Raw genomic sequence first — 14,364 nt, 5'->3', positions numbered from 1 at the left:
TTCTTATAAAGGTTCTATTCTTCCTATGTAGTTCATTTTTAAGTTTAAAAAGGTCAGTAATAGTGGCAAGAAACTGATTCATAAACATAAAATGGCTCTGGGAATAAATAATTCCTGATTGTTTCCAGCACAAAGTTCCCACTTTGACCTCTGCACTGTCATACTTGGAGAGACTAACAAGCAAGATGAAAACTTACTCTGTTTGCACTGAACTAAGGTGTAATTTTCAGTCTACAAATGATGTGAACATAAGGAAACAGAGTTTCCTCTGTGGAATGAGAAAACTTGCTTTCAGATTAGGCTTTCTGGCTGAACCTTCTTGGATGCAATTTTGTTTCCCATTTAAGCAAAAAAAAAAAATTAGGAAGCTACCTGAACCATTTCCTTAGATCACATATTCAAGCCCCAAAATACTACTCTTACTTATACTGATTTGTTTCCAGTTTCAGTGCTCCTACATAATTATTTAAATTAAAGTTTACATTTCTTTTCTCAGTTCCCTTAAAAAAGGATGTACTTTTTGTAGATCATGAAATCACAAGCTTTACTCTGACTATAGTGCCCTATAATCGTGAGAATATATATTATTATAAGAATACTCTGCTGTTCCCTGTGAAGTGATTGCCACTCTAAATAGGAGGGCACCGAAGTACTTCCAAATAATGATCAGATCTTCATGCACCTCTAGTGGAGATGTGGCTCATATTCTTAGGATACGACCATGTAAAAGTTAAAATAATCATGCCATATGGGAAGGTAATCATTACAAGGCCGCACAACTCAAACTGTAGATACCATGGCAAGTAACATAAGAACCCTGCTGGATGAAACTAAACACCCAAGTAGTCCATCATACTGTTACTCACAGTCAACAAACAGAGTATCTCCAAAAAGGCCTACTGATAGGGATACAGAAGCCAGTTTCTCTGTGACCATTTCCACATTAGGAGACATACCTTGTTTAAACCTCGCTTTGGATTTCCTTTGGATGCTACAAATTGATTTCCTTTGGATGATGCAAGTCAATTCTAGCATTTATGCATTTGGAGTTTCCTCCCCTTATTTCTGAGGTTGGGATTCACAACATGCTTTCTTCACTGAGTCTGATGAAGGCAGCCTCCCATCCTGCTTTGCTCCCTTCCCCTTTTCAAAAAATGTGTTGTCGTTTATTTTGTAAAATGGTGCCTTGCTTTTACCTTCTCCACCTCCAGAATTTTAGCCAACTCTAGACTCCGGAGCAGCCTGTACTAGGGCTGATTTTCACTCCTAACTTAAAAGATCACCTCTCCTCTTTCCCCCAAAGTGTCCTAAATGTAATTAAAAAAAACTGGCTTATAACATTATAGCACCGCTGTGTAAGGCTGCAAGGCTGCTTTCTTTTTAACTTTGAACCAGCATTGTAATGTGATTTTTTTTTTTAAATGCAGAGTTTTCATGGGAAGTGAGGGGTAAGAAGGGAGGAGGAAGGGCGGATGTCGATAAGGAAAGGGGCATGCCCAAATTACAGGTGTGGTGGGAAATCTGATTGCGTGCATTCCTGCTTTGGGTAGCCCTGAATTAAACCCTGTTAGACCTCACTTGGAAAGATGAAATCCAGTTTTCTGGAGATTCCTTTACTGTGGGGCAAGTGAGGGGGCAATTCAGGACTGCCGCTGAAGAAGCAAATTTTAATGCAGAAATGGACAAAAAAGTCGACCTTTTAAAAATGCAAATCAAAACAATATCACTAGTGCGGAAACAGTCACTGTTGGTGCTTCCTTGCAGGTAATATGCAAGAGTATATTACCTTTGAACATGGATCTTTAATGTTTATTTCAAAGCTGTATCTGGCCTTTCTAGGACCTCAGATGGTCACACAACATATAAAATACATATAAATAAAAAAGATGAAATTGCATACAAAGAAGCCCTAGTGTACATTCCTACTAAATGAAAACTCCTTACAAACATTCTATGCTACAATAGTTGCCCAAATCAATACTTCCTAATCATTTTCAAGGGCATAGACACCCAGAGCACTTTAAAGATGCCTGCTCAAGGTGGTTCACAATATCAAACAATGCAATAAAATCATTACAAATACAGACATCAATATACACCCACTGATAGTTATACAGATCCAGGGGAACTTGAAGGAGAGATGGGTTAGCTCAATCCAGATGTTATCCTGGGATTGAAATGCAAATGGCCTTTGTTGGCCTGATGATTTCTCCCAGAACAGTAATGAGGGAGTTAGTCTCTGTTAATTCTCCTGAAGCTTTTGGCATCATTTGATATTAAATATGGCACCTTCCTGGATAGCTAGCAGGGTTGGTAGTAGAGGAGACCCATACTCCACTGGAAGAGTGGCAATATTATGCTTTGGGGGGATTCAGTATTACTTAACAGAAATTCCAGGAAGTGGTGCTTGGATGTTGATGCTAAGCTCTGTAGCATCTCACTTATGCCCATGCTGTTTGACATTTACATGAAACTGCTGGAAGAGATCACCAGAGGGATTTGGAGTAAGGTGCCACCAATATGCAGATGACACCCAGATCTGTTTCTCTAACAGCTCAGTCAAGTGGGTGTGTGGAAGTCCTGAACAGGTGCCTGGAGAAGATAATGAGATGGATGAGGACTCATAAATGGAAGCTCAGTCCAGATAAGACCCAGACACTACTGGCAATGATAAAACTGCTCAAGGACTGAGAAGTACATTTGCTGCACAAGAAGTAGCTAGTTCATAGCATGCCCCAGATACTGCTCATCACTGTTGTGTGTATTTGCTCCCCACTACCAGAAAGCTTTGGGTGGGAGGAGCTGGCAAGTTGTCAAGTGCTGGTTCTACATGTTGGGAGGGGGGCGGAGCGGGTGCAAATGAATTGTCATGCACTGGTTCCACAAATTTTGGGGGGAGCAGTCATGCATGATGGTGGCAGGCGAAGCCTGTGGCAAAGCCACAAATGCCACTCTACAAGTTTTGTTGATGGGATTAGGGAAATCCCCCTGATTTATTAAACCCTTAAAGTGGACACTGCTCTAGCCCCAGTGGAGACCTTGCATCTCTCTGCCTTTGAAAATGGTTCATAAATTTCAGGTGTTCTAAATTGCAGCCAGCAGACTACTTTCAGGGATGAGAACAAGAGATCACATCACTCACATGTTGAAAGATTTGCTCTGACTGCCCATTTGTTTTCAGGCACAATGACCCCTCATGATGCTTCCCTGGAGTCTACACTATTATGTTTCTGATGCCAAGCGAAATCATTCCTGTTTACCCAGTTTTTAAATTAGTGGTTGATCATATTACACCATCATATAGTTTTTAGCTCATATAGTTGCAACTTTCTCAGTGCCTTTTATGTTTAATGCTCTAGTGCTGCTAATTACCTTTTCATGTTTCAAATTTTAATTGTTTCTTATTTTGAAAGTAGCCATGGGCAGAATTCCCAGGAAAGTCAACATAAACATTTTCTTAAAAACAACAATGAAATGTGGCATAAAGCCACATAAAGCAGTCTACAAATGATATTAAAAATCCTATAATAAGATTTTTTTCTGAAAATAAATCACCTGGGGGAATTCCAAAAACTGAAGTGCACCCCTAACAAGCGATGTCTCTGGTTGCCATGCACTGCATGCAAGAACACAGAAGGCAGGTTTTAGAAAGAAGAGATAACTGGTAGGCTAGCTACTATGGGGGGAGGCAGTCCTTCAAGTATTTTACCTAGAGTATTAATAGAGTATTAAAGTATTTTAATGAAATATAGATCAGAGTATCATCACCCAGTTGAGGACACCTAATCCCCAAGCTCCAGATGATCTCATTTAGCAGTCTCATATAAATATTAAGCATGAAACATATTCAAGTTCCCAGAAAAATTATGGCACCACTGCAATGTAAACAGAGTCCATTCAAAGGGGGTGGAGGAAACATTGAAGACTGACTCACATTAACTCTCATCCTTTTCTCCAACTGGAGAGCAAGATAGTATAATCTACAGTGTGAAAGGCAGATAAAAGATCGTATTTTTAGGAATTATTGAGCCATATTGAGTTCTGTTGGTTGATATTAATAACTACATTAATTTTTTCCAAGAATTTTCTAGCCCCATTTTAAAGTTATGTATGCTGGCAGTCATCACTTTATTCTTTGGAAATTAGTTCCATATGCTAATTGTTTTGTTAAGTATTTCATTCTGTTTGACCCAATGCTTCTACGCTGACTTTGTTGGGTGCTTCTGAGTTCTAGTATTATGTGAGAAAATGTTTTTTTTTTACTATCTGTTTCTCCACAACATGCATTTAAATTCTTATCAAGTCACTCATAGTCATCTTTTCCCCCTAAAAGTCCCAAACTCTTTAGCTTTTAAAAAAGATCATTTTAATTTCAGGTTGCAAAAAGTATAATTATGCACACAAATATTCTTAGAAGAAATAAACCTGATCTATGAAAAGTTGAGGACATTTCAGAGGTAATTTCCAGTCCACAGTGTCTGTCAATATATGTTAGATCCAAAATCCCATCTGTACACCGCCCGTGGCGCCGCGGGCGCCACGGACTAAATAAAACAGTAAGGGGTCCTGGGGCGGGATGAGTCCGGGATGAGGAAGGGTCCGGATTGGACCCTTCCTCATGACAGACAACCGGAGGGACCAAACGGCAGGCGCGAAGCGCCTGCCGATTGGTCCCTCCGATTCCCAGCCCCAGCAACTGCGAGCCGCGCTCAGCGCGGCTCGCAGTTGCTCCCGGCCTGACGTGGTGAGAGGCGCGAAGCCGGCCCCAAGGAAGCCGGCCCCACGTCAGGCCGGCCCCAAGGAAGCCCCCGCCGCAAACACAACACAAGACTCCAGCCGCCGAGAAGCTGCAGAAAAAAAAGAAACACCCCCGGAGGAGCCTTTCGCCGCTAGCGCGACGAGAGGCAGCAGAAAAAAAAAACCCTGTAGGAGCTCCACGAGAGGCAGCAGAAAAAAAAAAACCCTGTAGGAGCCTTTCGCAGCTCCACGCAGCAGAAAAAAAAAACCCTGTAGGAGCTCCAAGCCGGCACGCCCACGAGAGCTAGCAGAAAAAAAAAAACCCTGCAGGAGCCTTTCACAGCTCCAAGCAGCAGAAAAAAAAACCCTGTAGGAGCCTTTCGCAGATCCAAGCAGCAGAAAAAAAAAACCTGTAGGAGCCTTTCGCAGATCCAAGCAGCAGAAAACAAAACCCTGAAGGAGCCTTTCCCAGCTCCAAGCAGCAGGAAAAAAAACCCCTGTAGGAGCTCCAAGCCGGCACGCCCACGAGAGCTAGCAGAAAAAAAAAACCCTGCAGGAGCCTTTCACAGCTCCAAGCAGCAGGAAAAAAAACCCTGTAGGAGCCTTTCCCAGCTCCAAGCAGCAGGAAAAAAAACCCTGAAGGAGCCTTTCCCAGCTCCAAGCAGCAGGAAAAAAAACCCCTGTAGGAGCTCCAAGCCGGCACGCCCACGAGAGCTAGCAGAAAAAAAAAACCCTGTAGGAGCCTTTCACAGCTCCAAGCAGCAGGAAAAAAAACCCTGAAGGAGCCTTTCCCAGCTCCAAGCAGCAGGAAAAAAAACCCCTGTAGGAGCTCCAAGCCGGCACGCCCACGAGAGCTAGCAGAAAAAAAAAACCCTGCAGGAGCCTTTCACAGCTCCAAGCAGCAGAAAAAAAAACCCTGTAGGAGCCTTTCGCAGATCCAAGCAGCAGAAAACAAAACCCTGTAGGAGCCTTTCCCAGCTCCAAGCAGCAGAAGAAAAAAAACCCTGTAGGAGCCTTTCACAGCTCCACGCAGCAGGAAAAAAAAGCACCTCCTGGTGTCCCCTGGGTCCTAGCGCCCATTGCATTCCTGGTTGCAATGGGCTTTCTTGCTAGTCATATATATTTGAATGAAAAACCAATGCATTTTTTTAATGTGTTTTCACCCAAGGTTACTACGTGGGACTGGACGCGAGCTGAAAGAACATTTTCTGTATATGAGATAATGTACAAAATATTCAAGGTATGAAGAAGAGAACTATTACATAATTTACTGAAGGAGGGGAAGGAGGGATACCTTGGACCCTTAACAGCTGTAGCGAAAACTCCCTTTGAAACTGAGTTGGTGCCAAACAGTAATCTGTGTGGAAAAGACCAGAATGGTAATCTAGAACTTGGTTTACTATGAAATGGAAAAAAAATCCAAAGGCTATTCAAGGATAATCAGTTATAAAAATGTCCCACTGCATGTCAAGGCAAAACTCTTTCTCAGGGGTATTAAAAGATGAATTTGAAAAATATGCTAGGATTGAGTACTTCCAACAACTCAATCAATCAATCAATCAATCAATCAATCAATCAAATGTTATTACAGTCGTTCAGACCAAGTTATATGAAGTCATTACATAAGAAACCAAAAGAATATGGTCATTTAATATAATACAATTTAAAACAGATCATAAAATAGAACTTAAGCTACTTTAGAGTGTCGGATTTTTATGGCAGCGGCACAAAACTTAGCCAGCTGAGTTGTCACCTGGGGGGACTCATCACAGCAGCCTCTTTGCTCGATCTACATCAGGGTTAGTCAAACTGCGGCTCTCCAGATGTCCATGGACTGCAATTCCCATGAGCCCCTGCCAGCAAACGCTGGTAGGGGCTCATGGGAATTGTAGTCCATGGAAATCTGGAGGGGCGCAGTTTGACTACCCCTGATCTATATCAACAACTCTTAAAAATATGATCTATATAATAAATTCTAAAACAAGCATATAATATCTATTATATTGGTCTACTGCAGATTATTAGGACTGTAATAATTTATCTGAAAACAACTGTTCTATTGATTCATTCTAATTTACAACAGAACACTTTTCATAATAAAAATAACTTATTTTTTCAGAAATATGTGGTATATATAAACTCATTTTAGGAAATGGCATTCTTTTGTCTCATCTGCAATAATAAACTATTTAGCAAATTGTATATGATAGTATTTTTCAAAGATCTTTTTTTATGCAGGGGAAAAAGTCTGAGCTGGCAATTGTATGGCAGTAGGGATAATACTCACTTCCACATGACATTGGCACTGTCCAGGGCCTGTTACGCTGTAGACCCTCAGTTGCCCCAAGGTGTGCACCAATAAATGCCCCAGTCGGATCCACAGCACTGCATGGCACAACCCTCCCACACCGCCCCCATGTGTGGTGGAACCTTTCCTCCCAGGTTTCCTCATGTGGAGGCAAATCTAGGGTGGATGGGGTCCACCACTGAAAATGGTCCTCCATGGGGACACAGGAAGTGGCGAGGCAAACAGCCCCATCGCAAACTGCCAGGGGCAGCCCTGTGCAGCCACCACCATACGGAATAGTTCAAACTGAGGTCTGACGCCCATGGGGATACTTTTCTAAGGGCATATCTTTTCTAAGGGCAGAGGGAGAGCTCACATATCTTTTCTAAGGGCAGAGGGGAGCCATTCCCATACTCTCTAAATTTTCTGTGTATGGGGCAGATACTCAGAGGGAAAAGGGAACGTTTTATTTCCCTTCCTTTTGAAGGCTGTGGACTTGTAGAGCCATATCACCCATGATTTATAGTGCACCAGGAAATATATACTTATTAGCTGCTGGGAACCACTAGCTCAGCTCTAGAAAGAACAATCCTGATAGGGACATTGTAGTTGCTTCAAGTATAAATCTAAATTGTGTTTCAATCTATTTTTACATGCAAATGCTTTCACCATAGAAGTAGATGTCATTCCATACACAAAGATGTTTATAGGTATTAGCCAGTAGTGGTTTTCAGCTGAATACTGGATGTTTAGGTTTTCTGTGATTCACATCCATTTCTATGAGCAGTTCTACAAGACTTCTTGGGCCCTTTTCTGACCCTGTTCAGGTAGCCTGCAATAGAGATCAACTTTTAACATAGTTTCCTTTTATCTCTGTTTCTTCCAATCAAAGGGTGATATTGGTTAGAACTTGAATCAGGGCCTTCTGAGTTGTACCTTGTTGAATAAGTTACACACTGAGACCTAACCCTGTTATCAAATACAGGCAATGGAAACATTTTACTTTGATTTGAAAATGTAGCTAATCTGGCTTTTAGGAGACTTGAAGGTAGAGGCCTCTGTAGAGCATGTGCAGCTTGCCACACACTTCAAAATGAGGGGTTGGGAGTATATAAAAAGAAATAAACCAACAAACTGATATATACTAATTTTTTTCTGCAAGAGAAAGTAACAAAGAAGTCAATATTTAGCCATGAAATCTTGTCTTCAAGCAGCAAATCACGTCAGTGGCATAACAGTGAAGTGATTTGCTGCTATGTGAACAAATCTTGAAGGATCTCCCATAATTGTCACCATGGCCTAGTATCCAACGATGGACCTCTCATATATGAATCTGTCTTAGCTGTCTATCCTCACAACCATTACTTGTTGAGTAAAGAAATATTTGTTCCAAATTATTTCTGTATAATTTCATTAGAGGGAGGGGACATCCTCTGTCCACTCCTTCCATTCCCTGCATAGTTTTATAAGCCTCAGTCCAGTGGTACCTCTAAGACCATCAAGTTTAATTCTGGGTACAAGTTTTCAAAACATTATTCCCCAAATTAAACTTAGGTAAAAGGTAAAGGTATCCCCTGTGCAAGCACCGAGTCATGTCTGACCCTTGGGATGACGCCCTCTAGCGTTTTCATGGCAGACTCAATACGGGGTGGTTTGCCAGTGCCTTCCCCAGTCATTACCGTTTACCCCCCAGCAAGCTGGGTACTCATTTTACCGACCTCGGAAGGATGGAAGGCTGAGTCGGCTGCTGGGATTGAACTCCAGACGGCTGCCTTACTACTCTGCGCCACAAGAGGCTCTTAAATTAAATTAAACTTAATTGGTCTTAAAAGTGCCACTGGATTCAAACTTTACATCAGACCAATGTCTGAAGTAACCACTACCCGACATTGACTCTGACTTTGAATAACAGGGAATCATTTCCAAGCAGAGCTGAGATGCACCTCTCATAGAGTAGATGATCCAGTTTTGTATAATGGTTAAGAATGGCGGTTTATAATCTGGTGAGCTGGGTTTGATTCCCCGCTCCTCCACATGAAGCCAGCTGGGTGACCTTGGGCTAGCCACAGTCCTGATAGAGCTGTTATAACAGAGCAGTACTGCTAGACCTCTCTCAGCCCCACCTACCTCACTGGATGTCTGTTGTGGGAAGAGGAAGGGAACATGATTGTAAACCACGCTGACTCCTTCAGGCAGTGAAAAGCAGGGTATAACTACTATTACTACTACTACCCCAAGTAGTAGTAGTAGTAGTAGTAGTAGTAGTAGTAGTAGTCGGCTCTATTTAAAACTATTCTAAAGTAAAACTCATGAATGAAACCATGTTGTGCACTCACAGAATTCTTGCAAATGACTCTTAAGAACCATGTTTTAAATTCATACATTTGTAAACCACATGAATGAGCCACTTTGATCAGTGGCAGAGCATCTCCTTGACACGCAGAAGATCTCTGACATCTCCAGTTAAAAGATCTGGCAGTAGAAGATGTGAAAAACCTCTCTCTGCCCGAAACCACTGCTAGTGTGAATAGATGATGCTGACTTTGATGGACCCGGGGTCTGATTCAGTATAAGGCAGCTTCCTGTGTTCCTATATGTTTTATGGACAGGAAGGCCTGGAGGATCATTGTCCATGGGGTCGCGATGGTTTGGACACGACTTCGCACCTAACAACAACAAAATATGTTTTATATAAATATTGACTCTTTTTTGTTAATTAGCAAGTATCAGAAGTGACACAGATGACTAAAAAGGAGCTTTAGCACCAACTGTGAAAATATGGCTTTTGATATTTATCTTGTCTTGCCATCTGTGCTTTACATTTCTTGATAACTTGTAATCTAGGGTTCACAGTAGTTGAATACATTTTATATGTACAGAAATGCAAACTAGCAAATGAATAATGATGTAACAAAAAGAAATTAATACTTACTGCTCTAGATCAGTGGTCCCCAACCTGCGGTCTACGGCCCGCTGCTGGGCCGCGAAGGCCAGGGTGCCGGGCCGTGGTTCCCTCTCCCCGCCCTCCCCCACAGTAAAAAACTTCCCCGGGCCACAAGTTTGCGGCCCGGGAAGCTTCTTACTGCGGGAAGGGGGGAGAGGGAATCAGTGCCGCACATGTGCCATGCGCGGCTGAAATCGCGCATGTGCGGCACCTTCGTGCATGTGCGGAAGTGCCGCACATGCGCAATTCGGCCACGTATGGTGCGGGGGCGCATGCGCGTTGCGCGGGCGGGGCAGTTGCCCCGCCGGTCCCCAGCCGGAAAAAGGTTGGGGACCACCACTCTAGATATGTTTGCCATAATGTTTTACATTGTGGGTGAACATGATTTTTAGGATTGTATGTGGGGAATGGTTGCTTGCTGATGTTTTCCAACAGTAGTAGAAGAGAAAGCTGTAATTTATCCAATATTATCATGCTGTGGCATCTGGTGATAGAGAAATAAATCTGACGTTACTGATTTATGTGGAAAGTAGAATAAGGTTTGAGTCCAGCGGCACATTAAAGACCAATAAAATTTTATTCAAGTTATAAGCTTTCGTGTGGAAAGTGTTAGAGGTGTTTGCTAGTTACACCTAAATTGAAACTGATATTTATCATGAAGCCGTTTTCCACAACGTAATCATTTCCATCTTAATGTCATGTTTTCTCAAGAGATGTTTGAGCATCTAGCATTGTAGCATCTAGTTAATGTTATTTAGACATGACAAGGCTCTACTCTTGGAAATGCTATGATAATAAGTAATTCTGGTCACACAAACAGACTCAAGGCAATAATTAGGACCAGCCCAATCCTCCTGTATAATGTGAGTTTATTGTTAAAATCACAGACAACCTTTTATGTTAAATTTGTTCCCTTCTTTCTGCCTCAGGCAGTTGCTTTTCCTGACCAAATCTGCTTTCCAGTTTCTTCTTTTCATTCTCATCATCTCCCTCATTTAGTTTTCTCGCTATCCCCCAATGGCTTTCCTTGGCAATAGTCATTTAAGCAACAATCAACAATTACTAATGCAGATACCTCTTTGCTTAACTGAACACAGTAATGGGATTGCTTTAAAGGCAAATCTCGCACCAATTGTTTGAAGGGAAAATGGGACATGAAGCAATAACAAAGCTTGCCAAAGGGAAGGAAGGCATCACAAATGTCTACAGGATTGTGCCATCATTATATTTCTGAAGAGAGAGGTTACAGAATTTTATAATGGAACATTCAGCTGCTTGCATTGTGTTAGAATAACAAGCTCTTCTACTCTCCACCCTATATCAAAACATGTTCTAAAGATGCGAAGATTCAGCCCCTTACCAATACTGCTGCTCATTAATTTGTTATTTAAGTGGGTTTTTATTTTTTAACTCATATAAGTGAAGTGACTTTTATGTCAACAATACGTAATCAATTTATCTAAAGTATTTCTTGCCACCTTTCCATATAAATTGGGTTCACAAGGCAGCAAGCATCAGAATATTAAAATTTCACAACTTAAATAATATTTAGATAAATAATTCACTAAAAACATTAACACATAACAGCAAAATCAGGGAAGAGGACTGTTCCAGACATCCCTGGGATCTTTTGAAAGTATGAGCTAGAGCTGTTGATACATGTTGGTAGCAAGTCAACCCATATCTCTGAATAACCTCTCTCAGTGACAGATGTTAAGAAGCATGGGGAGCTCATAGGCCAGAGAACAGTATCTAGTAATATGTGCAAGTTTGCGTTGCTTGCTATGGTAAACCAAAGCAGGATACATCTAGGAAGGATCTAATCACAGGAAAAAAAGCATTCTCTAGGGCAGTGGTCCCCGACCTTTTTATCACTGAGGACTGGTTAATGCTTGACAATTTCACTGAGGCCTGGGGGGCGGGGGTTGTCTACTAAAGGACCCATCATTGGACGGCGCCGGAGGGGTGGGCTTAGCTGGCAGCCGCTACAGCTCCTCTGATTGGGCAAATGGACGAGAAGGATGGGGGAGCTAGCTGGCCTCTGTTTCTTTTCGCCGTGGGCCCTGAAGGCAGCAGGAAGGAACCACGTTGCCACAGAATTGTGTGGGATGCCCTGGGAATAAGGCGCTCCTGGAACTGAGATGAGGGAGTCCTAGTCAGAGCAGGAATGGAGAAGGGGAGCTTTGTGACCTGGACTTCTGCAAAGTTGGGTCGACATTGGTGGGCTGAAGCACCTAACTTCCTAGACAGAGCCACAGCCCGGTACCAACTGATCCACGGACCGATACCAGTCTCCAGACCAGGGGCTGGGGATCACTGCTCTAGGGGTCAAAAGAGCTATAAACTTTTCTAATTGTGGGCTGACAGATGAGCTTCCTTTAGGCAAGACTGAGATGGCTGTTTGATAATCTGACTTGATTAATAAAGGTTTTTGGATGTGCTGCCAAAATTGACTGGGGGGAAATTACATGTGAGGGCCTGCTCTAAATTTCATGATAAAATGGAGCCTTCCTAGCTGGGACAGAAAGGGTTAAAAGTTCTGGACACCCTTTCAGAAGCGCACAGGTAGAAAGCCACTGGCAGAGCACTTATAAAGTAAAAGGTCTGTATCAGGGAATAGGGACAGTGTCTTGATCTGACTTTATTTTTCAATGTCTCAATAGGCTTGCACCTATTCCAGGGGGGGGGGGAATGCCAAAAGAACACCAATGAGTATATACCTTAGCCTCATTTATTTTATTTTATCAATTTTGTTGTGCCCTGTAGAGTTTTGATATAGTTTCCCAATATCATTGTTAGAGAATTAAGATTGTATTTTAGTAAATGAAGGTGTGGTTGTTTTTTTCCCTTTTCTTGATCTCAGACTGTGATAAAAATTGTCATGCAGGGCATCTGACTGCTTATCTAAAGATCTAAACAGTAGACCAGAAACTCTTGACCAGGCTATAGACAGGTGGCTAGGGAGAGATATGTGCTAAGTATTTGACCTACACAGATAAGTAGTACACCTACACACATATACCTTGCCCTAGTCTATACCTCAAGTTACATGTAGAGAAGGGCATTTTGTCCATGATGACTATCAGAGAAGAAAGCAGAGGAGGAGGCAAACTGGCAGAAAGGATCAGTTTTATTCATCATGCTTAGTAGGTGTTAATAGCTATCCTCTATTATTTTGTTTAATTTCCTTATAAAACTACCTAGTCAAATAGATAAGCATTCTGTCCTGAAACATAATAATTGTCCTAATTCATTGGGTTTTAGTGTTGCAAATGATGAAACAGAACTTCTCTTGATCTATGTTATGATTGAAAGGAGATGTTTTTTTTTGTTAGAAACTTCTTTTATTAGAGAGTTGAACCTCATCTCTTGGGAGAGAAAAGTCTTCATGGAAGTTCAATATCATGGAAGTTCATGGAAGTTCAATATCATTGATTATATGAGAGCACAATGTTTTTCTTTGTTACGTCTTGTAACATTGATGGCAGACACAGCTGAAAATGATCAGGGTGATTTCTTTATAGGAACAGTTCAATGTAATAGTTTCTGCTCTTCATCAATTGGTACACCCACATTATTGATGTTCTACAATGAGCAACAGACTTACCCCTCTTAAAAAATATTTGTTTCAGTAACAAAAGAATATTTCATTAATCAGCCCTTTTCACAGAAACTCCACAAATGCCAAACAACGGTGTTACCTTGACTTCAGCCAATCCACCAAGTGTATCTTTTCCACAGGTGCTATCTTTGATGGAGCTCCTTTTCTAACATGAACTACATAACATAGGTTTAACTGCAGGCAAGATACCAAAAATGCAAAAAAGAAAAGAATTCTAGATCCAAAGAAGAACATAAAGGCTATCAGAAGCAGCAGTGTGAGCAACACATGGCAGATTTAAAAAAGCTGTATATGTGTTTGTGTAAGGAATACATTTTTAAATCAGTATCTTCTGAATTAGATGCAAGGCAATTTCCTGCCCCTGAGCTTTTCTTTTTCTAGTAGCATATCTGAAAACACTGGGTATCTTCCTACCTAAGCTTTGTGAAGGACAAAGGAGTGGGACTTGCATATGAACCCAAGCCAGGAACTAGAGAAAAGCACCCGTAAGTCCAGCTTCCACATGCAAAGTGGGCATCAGGTCACTTTACTAGCATGCCACAATCTCACCAACATTATTTCAAAGCTGTGCTTTCAGAATATTCCCACCACCACCAATAAATAATAATCTGAAGCAGGTATTTATTTTTGTTGTTTTTATGTTACAAACGACTAATTGGAAGCTAAAAAAAAATTTTTTTTGTACTGGAGGCTGCAGCCTGGAGTTTGAGCCATCATATTTGGTGGACCATGGGTTGAGTGTGGTCATCTGTCAACTCTGCAAATAAAGAAATT

At 41.6% G+C, this 14,364-nt stretch overlaps 1 protein-coding gene across 4 annotated transcripts in view; it reads left to right on the top strand.

Annotated features, from left to right (window-relative positions):
• The window catches only part of SNTG1 (syntrophin gamma 1), a 253,240-nt gene that overhangs the window by 210,713 nt on the left and 28,163 nt on the right, over positions 1–14,364 (top strand). For all 4 annotated transcript variants that reach the window (XM_077352441.1, XM_077352440.1, XM_077352439.1 and 1 more), the window contains one exon: positions 5,906–5,977. In XM_077352441.1, coding sequence (XP_077208556.1) covers positions 5,906–5,977 — 72 coding nt within the window. The remainder of the gene's footprint in view (positions 1–5,905; positions 5,978–14,364) is intronic.

Source organism: Paroedura picta, chromosome 9 (assembly GCF_049243985.1).
Source record: "Paroedura picta isolate Pp20150507F chromosome 9, Ppicta_v3.0, whole genome shotgun sequence".
NCBI classification, from domain to species: domain Eukaryota; kingdom Metazoa; phylum Chordata; class Lepidosauria; order Squamata; family Gekkonidae; genus Paroedura; species Paroedura picta.
The sequence above is the reverse complement of the archived record's forward strand: the minus strand, read 5'-3'. Positions and strand labels throughout refer to the sequence as shown.